Source organism: Dermacentor silvarum, unplaced genomic scaffold, assembly GCF_013339745.2.
Source record: "Dermacentor silvarum isolate Dsil-2018 unplaced genomic scaffold, BIME_Dsil_1.4 Seq483, whole genome shotgun sequence".
Classification (NCBI taxonomy): domain Eukaryota; kingdom Metazoa; phylum Arthropoda; class Arachnida; order Ixodida; family Ixodidae; genus Dermacentor; species Dermacentor silvarum.
In genome coordinates, this window is record NW_023606306.1 from 26,362 (window position 1) to 37,106 (window position 10,745).

At 48.5% G+C, this 10,745-nt stretch overlaps 1 protein-coding gene across 1 annotated transcript in view; it reads left to right on the plus strand.

The window, feature by feature from the left end:
* Nucleotides 1-10,321, plus strand: part of LOC119435154 (lysyl oxidase homolog 3A-like) — a gene marked incomplete at its 5' end in the record, with an annotated part of 32,625 nt that extends 22,304 nt beyond the window's left edge. The window contains 4 exon segments of the mRNA XM_037702086.2: nucleotides 7,855-8,107; nucleotides 8,943-8,982; nucleotides 8,985-9,020; nucleotides 9,023-10,321. Coding sequence (XP_037558014.2) covers nucleotides 7,855-8,107; nucleotides 8,943-8,982; nucleotides 8,985-9,020; nucleotides 9,023-9,063 — 370 coding nt within the window.
* Between the last annotated feature and the right edge of the window lie 424 nt (nucleotides 10,322-10,745).

Consider the following 10,745-nt stretch of genomic DNA (forward strand, 5'->3'; position numbering starts at 1 on the left):
AAAACGTCGCACGGCCTTTTTGTCCGATGGGGCCGGGAAATTAGCGACGGCCGCAATTTTATCCGGATCAGGTCAGACTCCTTGGTTACTGACGACGTGACCGAGGAACTGGAGCTCTTGAAAACCAAAATGGCACTTTTCAGGCTTCCACGTGAGACCGGCAGATCATATTGCTTCAAAAACAGTTTTCAGCCTTCGTAAGTGTTCGTCGAACGTTGCGGAAAAGACAATCACGTCATCCAGGTACACCAGGCATGTTTGCCATTTGAGTGTCCATTAGATGCTGAAATGTTGCTGGCGCTGAACACAAACCGAAGGGGAGCACCTCAAATTCGTAAAGTCCGTCAGGCGTCACAAAGGCGGTTTTCTCACGGTCTCTCTCATCCACTTCGATCTGCCAATAACCGCTTTTCAAGTCCATTGAGGAAAAGTAGCACGCGTTTCGCAACCTGTCCAAGGAATCATCAATACGTGGCAGTGGAAACGTCCTTCTTTGTGACCTGATTGAGCTTCCGATAGTCTACACAGAAGCACAGGCTACCATCCTTCTTTTTCACTAAAACTACAGGTGACACCCAAGGACTATTACATGGTCGAATAACGCCATCTTCCAGCATCGTCTTCACTTGTCTTTGGGTTGCCTCGCGTTCCTTCGGGGCCATGCGATAAGGGTTTTGTCGAATAGGTCGGGCGTCGACATCAGTAATGATGCGATGTTTGGTAAGTGGCGTTTGACCAACTCTTGACGCAGATGAGAACAGCCCTGGTACTGGTTGATGAGCTCAAGAAGACGGTCTCGCTCAACGGCCGTTAACGTCGAACTAACGTCTACAATAGGCGCAGCTGTGGGGATCGTAGATGTCGTCTCCTGCGCTAAGTGGCAGTCTTCTATCGGTATTACTTCGTCGAAATAAGCTACAGCAGTGCCTATCACGATGTGTCGACGCTCGTTACTAAAATTCGTCAGCAAGAGTTGGGCGCTTCCGTCAATTACATTAATAAGTGCTAATTAATATGCCGCAATTCAGTGCTAGCGCATTGATGTGTTCAGCGACTCCAGTCCCATTCTGCAGGCTGTCACAGTGCACGGGTACGAGAGAGCAACTCCGCGGCAAAAAGATCACGTCGTCTGCAGCTATACGTAAGCGACGTTGTGGATGCTCCTCATGCGTGACATTATCCGAGTTCGCGGCAAACGAGACGCTTGTGTCGCGGATGTTAATCACGGCACCGTACTCACGCAGGAAATCCATCCCCAATATAAGTTCCTTGCAACGCTCAGAAAGAATGACGGGGGCGACGAAGGTTGAACCGGCGAATAAGAGTCAGGCTGTACATTTCCCGACAGGTGTCATCAACTGACCTCCGGCGGTTCGTATGTTGGGTCTGTGCCATGGCGTCTTCACCTTCCTTAGTTTGTCGGCGAGCTGTGCGCTTATTATTGAAAAATGGGAGCCAGTGTCAACAAGAGCGGCTACTTGGTGGCCGTCAATGCGAACGATGAGGTCGGCGCTGACGGCGTCAGTTACGTCTTTCGTAGTTGAGTCCGTCGTATTTGTCGTTGCATTCGCCGTCTTTGCCGTATTCGTCGTTGCATTCGTCGGAGTCTTTACATCGTCATACGTCGATAATGGGGATATGGCGAACTTCGAGTACTGGAAACCTCACCCCCGGAGGTCGCTGCGTCTAGTTTCCCCGTCGCGGGCTAGGAGACCTGCCCCTAGTGACGTCGGCAAAACTGCGACGCGTCGGTGAATTGTAGCGCGCAGGTGATGGCGAAGGAGAACGTGATCGGGGAGTCGTATTTTGCGGCAGGTCGTTCACAGGAGCGTCGTAGGCGCGTCGACCGTCATACGGAGAATAGGCGTAGTTGGTAGGAAAGCTTGGGTATTGGGCGGCGCGATAGTTGTTCCATTTGTGGCAAACTCGATAGACGTGTCCAGCTTCGCCACTATGGTAGCACACTGGTCGGCGATCGACGGTGCGCCACAAATCGGTTTTCCGACGCTGATAGTTCGGTGGCAACTCTCCATGGTGCCAAGGATTGGCGTGCGTGTGTCGAAGATGCGACATTGTTTGTGGTGGCGGGATCGGCGAGGTCGGTAGAGTTGACGGGGGTGACGATATCGACTCTGTTTGTAGCGTAGGTGATGGTCTAGTTGTGGGTGTCAACGGTGTCGAAGTTGCGTGGGCTGGACGGCGAACAGCCTCCGCATAAGTAAGGCGCCGCGGCGCGTTACCACAGTCTGGCGATGAAAAAGCTTGCCGGACTTCTTCACCGGACTACATCAGCTACAAAAGATACCGTTGGCGCCGATTCCGTACCCGTAGTCACAAATCCGAGCTGCCGAAGCTATTCTCGCACAACCTCTCGGATAATTTCACGCAGAGGCTTGTCGTTACTTGCCGCCAGAACGGAAGTGTTCGCCGCCGAGTTACTCATGTCGTGCTGGCGGTATCGTTGCTGCAGGGCCCGTTCAATGGCTGTGACCTCTTTTGTGAACTCCGCCACTGTAGTCGGTGGATTTCTCACAAGGCCGGCAAACAGTTGTTCTTTCATTCCGCGCAAGATATACCGTAGCTGTCGCTCCTCTGGCATGTCAGGGTCTTCTCTACGGAAACGACGGGCCATATCTTCCGAGAACATTGCAACGCTCTCATTGGGTTTTTGAATTCGGATTTCGAGGAGACGCTGCGCATTTTCCCTCCTGTCGATGCTCGTAAAGTATCCAGCAGCTGTGCGCAGAAGTCGTCCCAGGTGGCAAAGCTTCTCTCCCGGTTGACGTACCACGTACGAGCATTGTCCTTCAGATAGAAATAGACGCTCGAAAGTTTGTCCGCCGAGCTGGTCACGTGGTTGTACTTGGCGACGCGCTCGAACTGATCAAGCCAATCTTGGACGTCTTCAAAGGCATCACCATGAAAGCTCTCCGGAACCATAGGGTTCTGCAGGGTTACTTGTGTTGGAGCCGCGGTGGCCATGGTAGTTGCAGGGGGCGAACGATTTCTTGAGGTTTCTTGCAGGGGACCGGACTCGGGCGTTAGGCCTAGTAGGCGGCGACTGAACCGCTGGACCGTTGTTTCGATGCGCAGCGCTTAACCTAAAAGCCCGCGCTACTTCAACCTTGTCCCCACTGGCACATACCCGCGGCAATATAGTTGTTCCAATATGAAAACACACAAAATCAAGCATCCTCCTCGAAATAGCTTGATATAGATTTGGCAAGCCATATCCGCTATTCGTCATGCATAATACACTGTCGCTGCCAATATAGAGTACAATGGGCATGGATGTCAAGGTCATTTAGAACAAACCGATAAATAACGCTCGATGCTCTGATGCTCGCGGATGCGTACGTGGAAAGTGGCGCGAACGCTAAATAATACGGTACACCACAAAAGCATACGGATCAAACGTATAGGGTAGGTGCAGCGGCGCAGAAAAGTCGACAAACACAAAGGAACACGCAGAGAACTTTTACAACACAAGGAACTGCAATTTAATAACAGAGCGGGGAATTTTAGGCGCTGTAGGAATACATCCTGGGTGGGAGGCCCAGTGTAGAAATATCCTCGGGGCTTCGCAAATTACGACATGCTGAAAAACACAGGCACTCACAGGCGGAAAGCTTGGTGAGACGAGTCATGTGCATTGGGTTAAGTTACAGACGGCCGGCTTCATTAAACGGTCATGAAAAAAATTACTGTCAGCGGGCTCGCGTTCGAATCCGAGGTGTTTAATACTACGAGAGGTGCCTCTGCCACACGCTATCTAGTGTTGATTGAATCTGGCTTGATCATAGACTATCGTAAACAGTTTTGAGCCTGTATGCGCAGTACACTTGTGAACGAAGGAATCAGATATCAGTAGGCTTTGGTCAGTCTTTTATGCCTGTGTGTATGACTGTCTATATGTCTCTCTATTGAGTAGTGCGTTCAGGGAGGACTCACGGCTGCCGAACTTGATGTCGAAAGCCACGAGATGGGGCCAACAGAGCATGGGATGTTGCATAATGCAGCGCTTCCAATGCGCTACGGTGCTTTGCATACATCGCGCTAAAGAACCTGCTTTTTAATCGGTAACACGTCAAATCTAACACGTTCCTGCTTCAACGTCCGTTAGAGAGGTTCTTAGAAATGCAGAGAGAACAACTGTGGAATTCACATGCAATTCTTACAATTACGTGTCGCACATGAAAAAAATGTGTCAATGAAAACCTACTCCTTCGTATGCAGATATCACAAAAACAATACATGAATATTGTGTAAGGGGCCTGGCTACTCATTTCTAGAAGTCACAGGATAAGCAATATATTGTTATAGAGCAAAAGTAATTAATTATAAAATGATTATGTGCCTATAATGACTCAATTATTTGGGTAATATGAGTAATGCAAACCAACAGTAAAATTATGTTAAATAATCATTTATTATGAATCTTACGTTTTCATTACTTGAGTTATTTCAAAGTTCGATAATTAAAATTAATTTAGTAATTCAGTAATGAATTAGACGCATTAAACAGTTAATATTGCGGTGATAACCTCTGCGTAAGAATAAAAATGGGATGCCTCAGTGAAAATCAAGACTTTATATTAAACAAGGCGTCATTTGATCTACATAAACTACAAAAAAATCCGAAACAACACAAGCTTCGACGTACGCGCCAGCGGCGTAAAACCAGCACAGCTGACAACAGCAGGAATGTGCGACGGGTCGACGGATGTTGGCGGCGGCACTGCTGTCGCATGGGCTGGCCAAGGTCATTCCAAATTGGTCGCGAAGCTACGGGCGAAAAGCGCGTTAGAACGAATTGCCATCGACATCAGCAAGGGTGGTTATGGGAGCAGCGATTGAAGCGCCCTATGTTTGGAGGGAACCAACGTTGGGAAAGAAAAAAAAGTTTTTTAATTAAAGCGAGACACCGTTAGATTCAGTCCACAAAAATAAAATTCCTAATCAACTTTATATACGCATGGCGAGAAAAAAACTCTATTTTACTTAATCATTATTAATAAATACCTTTTTTCAGCGACCCATAAGAGCGCCCACCGATAGCGGCCGGCGTTGACGCCGCTATCACTTGATGCAATGCAGCTGTTGCAGCGTGCAGAAAGGCGCGCTGTAAAGTTAACCTGTTACAATACCCCCCTCACATGTTGTGTGTGTTGTTTTGCTTGTCGGCGTCTGTCTGAATTTGGCGACGTGGGTAGTTTCATCGTTTCTTAGCCTGTTCAGTGAAAAATAGCGAGTTGCGACCGCTAGATAATTGTTTACGTTAGTAGTTTTCGTTTAGTAGTAGCTCAGGACTTTAGTAGTAGCTCAGAACGCCCATCAAGTCGAATGGCGGGGCATTTTAATATACAGCTCTAATGCAGGCCTCCGAAAACAAATTACGCGCCTTTGAGAACAAAATGACATCACTTCTATTTTTAACGGATATGACGTCACCTTATTTTTCTTCCGCCGGAAGAGTTCTCTCCTCACACAGATGGCGCTAAGCCCCATAGATACTATACTACTATTGACCCTTTTCCCGGCGCTCCCGTGGGCGCTGCCATGTTTGATCACGTGGTGACGTGTCCATTGCTTGCCTCAGTCGCCTCCGTTGCCTCCGTGTTTACAATGCAAGCGCGTGACGCCGGTGCAGCGCAGCAAACCTACGTTTCGACGCAAATCATAGAAGTTGACTGTGTGGACGAGAAGAAGCTTTGACCACAGCCTTAGAGGACATGTAAGTGCTTTCAGAGCTCATTACGCCTTGTCCAAACGGCGTGAGCAGCGTATACGGTGCTTCTATTAAAAGCGGGCTAGAAATGTATTGCAAGCTGTGCATACATTCCGCTTATGAATTAAATCAGGATCATGCAGTGTGCTCTTCCTTCTTTATTTGGCAAGCATTTTGAAGCAGCGGCTTTTCATGTTTCTGACTCAGTAAAGTTCCTTCTCGTTGCTCGGGTAGTCACTATTTCATTGTTTTTTCAGCCTAATCGCTCGCGGGTGTGCTCTGCTGCGATAGATTTGCTCTTGCTGCGCACAAAGCTTGGAACGTAAAGCGTCTGTACTTCTGTACTGTTCCCTCGCTTACTCTGTGGACCGTCACGAAACGTTCAGCTTCCAACATGCGCGTCTTTTCGGTGTAGTCGCCCTCACTCATGCTTTGGCACATCGACACATTGATTCAAGTGTGCGCCCATTCACTTATGATTGGTACGTTGGCGATAGGGTGGGCGTCGTAAGTTTGCGTGCAAATAGGGGTTGATGTGTGTAGATATCGCGCGAGCACGCGCTATAAGCCTCACAATGTCATACCAACAAGCCCAAATCACTGCATTACAATAGGTTGATTCCATTCCTTAATATGCGAATCACTATTTTTGCAGCGAACTACCGCACACGCCTTTCCTTTATCGTTACACATTTTGCAGCATGAATTGGGCGCAGTGCATTAGCAAACACCCAGTTGCATTTCCGACAGCTGATCGCACAGTAGCAGGGCAGAATTAGCAGTAATGGTTTCGTATTCGTGCGCATTCGCTGAGGCAACATATGGCGCGCCGCCGAAAGCGCCATCTCGTTCCTCTAGAGCAAACTGTTCCGCGAAAAGGGTCAATATAAAAAGTAGCGCCAACCATTTCCCTCCTCCTCCGTTCCACTGTCGCGCTCGGCGCGGCAAGGGCGATCGAGGCGCGATCTCGACAGTGTCGGCCCTGTCGGCTCATGTCGGCCCTGCCGTACCAGACGATGGCAAACGCGCTACCAGATTAAATCCGCGGAAAACTTCGATCGCGCCCTGCGGAGCAGTTTCGGAGGTGCTATTTGGCTTCGTCAGTCAGTAACTGGCCTTAATAATGCCGTTTTGGAAGTAGCAACGCGACGATGCGAGGCGGCGCAAATACAAAGTGTGCAGCAAGCGTTTGCGCTCGCCGGATGACAAGCAAAAAAAAGCCTTTTGCCCTCGCCTTGTCGGTTGCGGCAACTGAAGGCGCAGCAGCATGCCATCACAACGAAGTTCTTGTCCCTAACACGTTTGATCCGTTTGTGCGTGCAGCACTTTCGTCGCACAGGCCCGAGAATGGTGGTCGGAGCGCGCTGGAAAGAAAACAATATACAAAAGCGCACCGCGTGCTTCCGCGTGACACGGATTGGCCAATGAGGAGCGGAGGAGGTTTGGGCGACAGGAAGCAGCCAGGAGGAAACGCCGAGGTGAGCGCGGTGGCGGCAAGATATAAGAATGGCGCTACTTTTTATACACAGGGGCTCTATGATCCGCCGACGAACCGCCATGTTTTGAACGTATGGGCTTCTATGGAAGCTTCGCTATACCAGGTATATTTACCTTGGGCTGGCATCCAAGTGCCGGACCTTTCCACACTTTTCGCCTCAGGGCAATGCAGGGCGCGTGCCGCCCCTGAACACACTACCCCCTTCTAGTACACCTTGAATTCACGTAAACGTTTACAGGTCGGGCTATGTCAGCCTTAAGTAAAGATGTGAAAGCCCGCGTGCATGAACCATACCGAATAGTTCATACATTCCTATGCTTATGTCAGTGTCAACGTGGTCGGTGCATCAAACGTGCTATAAGACGGTAGTGTTCTGTTCGCACACTGTTTTCTCGCCTTGACGCTGACTGCTGCCGTGTTCTCGGCCTGATTACATTTCTGCGTAAACTGCCACAGGGGTGATGAAATCATGTATGTAAACGAGGAACCTTTAGTTGCCTTGTATTCGTGCGCTCCCTTTGGACATTCGCATACAGGATCACTGAGCCAACTGGCCTGACTAGATCACGTTAGTATATATATATATATATATATATTATCATTGAACATGAGCCTCTCGTACATGCAGGCATTACCACTCAATGGAAGTGTTCGCTCACTATGACGTGCTCGACACGGCCGGACAGCGTGTGGCTGAGGGCCACAAGGCGAGCTTCTGCCTCGAGGACAACGTGTGCCAGCCCGGAGTGGACAAGCGCTACAATTGCGCAAACTACGGCGACCAGGGAATCTCTGTCGGCTGCACCGACACCTACGCACACAACATCGACTGCCAGTGGGTCGACATGACCGACGTGCCACACGGACACTACACTCTCAGGGTGCGGATGCGCAAGCTTAAAGTGATCGTTTCCTGAAATAAAAAGAGCCTATAGCGATTTCGGAAACTTGAAGTGGTTCATAAAGTTCGAAGATATCTCACTAAAGTCGATAGGAATGTCGGCCTCGGACGTGACGCACAGTAATCCAGCAGCTGACATTAGTGCTTCCATCTGGCGAAGTGTGCTCAGGAAAGTAGGTATTATCGCCACCTAGTATCAGCGTTTGATTACCAAGCCGTTTTATGTTCATCAGGGCGTGACCAGTGATGAAGCACTATAATTTAGTCACTGACTGCCTAGGAAAACGAAAGTTACTGTAGTTTTGCAAGGAAGCAAGGAAACGTCCCCCTGCGCTAAGAGAAAGAGAGGGATTGAAGTGCCCCGTTAGCCAGGATTACGCCACAGTAAGTTCTGTGGCGTAATTGAAGATTAAAGATTGACGGCAGTGACGAATAGCAAAACAAATGAATTATTTTAAAGGTACAAAATACCTCGTGTATCTTCAGGCATTAGGAAAAATTGGAACGACCTGCGTAGACAAAAGACAAACATTGTAGACAAACTGCCTTGAGGAAAGGCTTGCTTCCCGAATTTGGGTTTATTTTCATCATCTATACATTTTTATTGGGATTGCAGTAAAAATACCTATAACAGTCGTTTAGAGGCGTCGGCTGCAGTCTGTGGTTAGTGCTTCGAGATAACCTATGTTTTTATCAGCTCATCCGATCCCTCTCATAAGTGCTGATGTAAATATGAGCATGTACCAAAATCTACATTGTTGGTGTTTTGGAATCTGCGGAGAGTGCGTAAAAAACCCTACTCTCCTACTACGCAGGTGTCCATCAACCCGGAATACAAACTGGCTGAGATGAGCTACGAAACAACGCTGCTATATGCGACCTCATCTACACGCAGCCTACGCTGCCGTCACAAACTGCACTCTTGGAAGGCCGTGAACTCGCAGCGACAACGAGAACGCTCCTTGCCCAAGAGGACGTGCATCTCAAGGAGCGTCGAGATAAAGTGGACACGTCAATGTGCCTGTTCGGACTCCTCCGACCTACCACATGACCGTTCATTGGTTGGTGCTGCACTCAAGGTCCAAGTCGCAGCAATGGTGTTTGCGGCAGTCGAGGAAAAAGGACAACTCGCGCCTGTGTGAATGTTTTTTTTTCTTTTTGTAAAAAAAGTTACGACGGCATCAGTCGCAGGGTCTACACGGCAGCATCCTGGTAACGACGGATGTGCTCGCGAGACCGTCTAGCGTTCTGCTTGACCGCCTTAAGGTACAGCGATCATAGCGAGCTGCAAGCGCATTCAGCGGAAAGGACTCGAATGATATAGCATACCTCTACGTGTTCTAATACGTTAGATGGCTCTCAGAGTTACCTTCCTAAGTGTGCATGCCACTTACACAACACTAGTGACCTGCATGATGACTTAGACATCGGGGTGGGGACAGATGCTCGGATCAACAGAACCCCGTGAATCGAAGTTCGTAACGACATTTGTTTTTTCATGCCTGTTGCGTCAAAATAGTCTCCAGAACGGCGCTGCGACGCTGCTGACAAATATTGAAAAAAAAGAATGAGCGCCGCAAGGTGACTGACAATGACTGGCTGGACCGTGGATGCCACAGGGTATCCGGACGTCTAATAAATGTGGAAAGAATGTGAGATTGCTGTAGGCTTGCAAAGTCGCCAAACTAGGAGCTACCCCCCCCCCCTTTCAAGCCGACTTGAAATCAAGCTCGGTTCAATACTCAGGTTTGGCAGGGGGATCTTCACCAACACCAAATACATCTTAGCGCTTCCTGTAACATTGTCTCTGGTCGTGCCTGTGTGTTCTTAGCGGGATAGTGCAGTCGACTTCTCGGGGAGCTAGGGCTTGCTACTGCCCAATCCACCCACCCCTGGTCTGTTGTGATTTCCTGTGCTAAGTTAAAATTGAAGAGACATATATTTACATGAGCCCGTTTCAAAGGTCAAGTTAGGTTCATATACATGCAGGCGCGGCTGAAAATTATGTAAGTGAAGTTATTTATAATAAGGTTTGATTCGCAAATCGTTGAGAAAAGTGACCATCCACATACGCCACACAAGCAGTAGGCGCATAGATAGCCGCCTTAACACCACCACCAATGACGAGCAACTGAAAGCTGATATGCTGATGTTCAACGGCTACTTTATGCCACCTGCTGGTACAGTAATTGCACTGCCAAGAAACTTGAGTGTTTTCTGATGTATACGCTAACAAAATAAAAATTACAATAATAAAAAGGACATCAAGCAGCGTGACACTTTTTCTTAGTGTAAGATCGACATATAAGGTAACACACGAAGGATATGTGGCTGGTTACCGAACAGCAACGAGCAAATCCACAGAAAAAGCGTAGCCAAAACAAGCACAAATAAAACAAAACAAGAACAAAGAAACAAAACCACAATTACAAGCCACAGCACAGTAGGATGCGCAGTGCCTAGAATTTGTATATAAGTCTTAGTATATAAACCTTCGTCCTGCAGTGGACATAAACGTAGAATGGTGATGAGGATTATACAGTCAAAAGTGGTAGAGCAAGGAAGGTCACTGGAGTCATCGCTTCGACATTGGTTCTTGTTAAAGCGCTGGCTCCAGT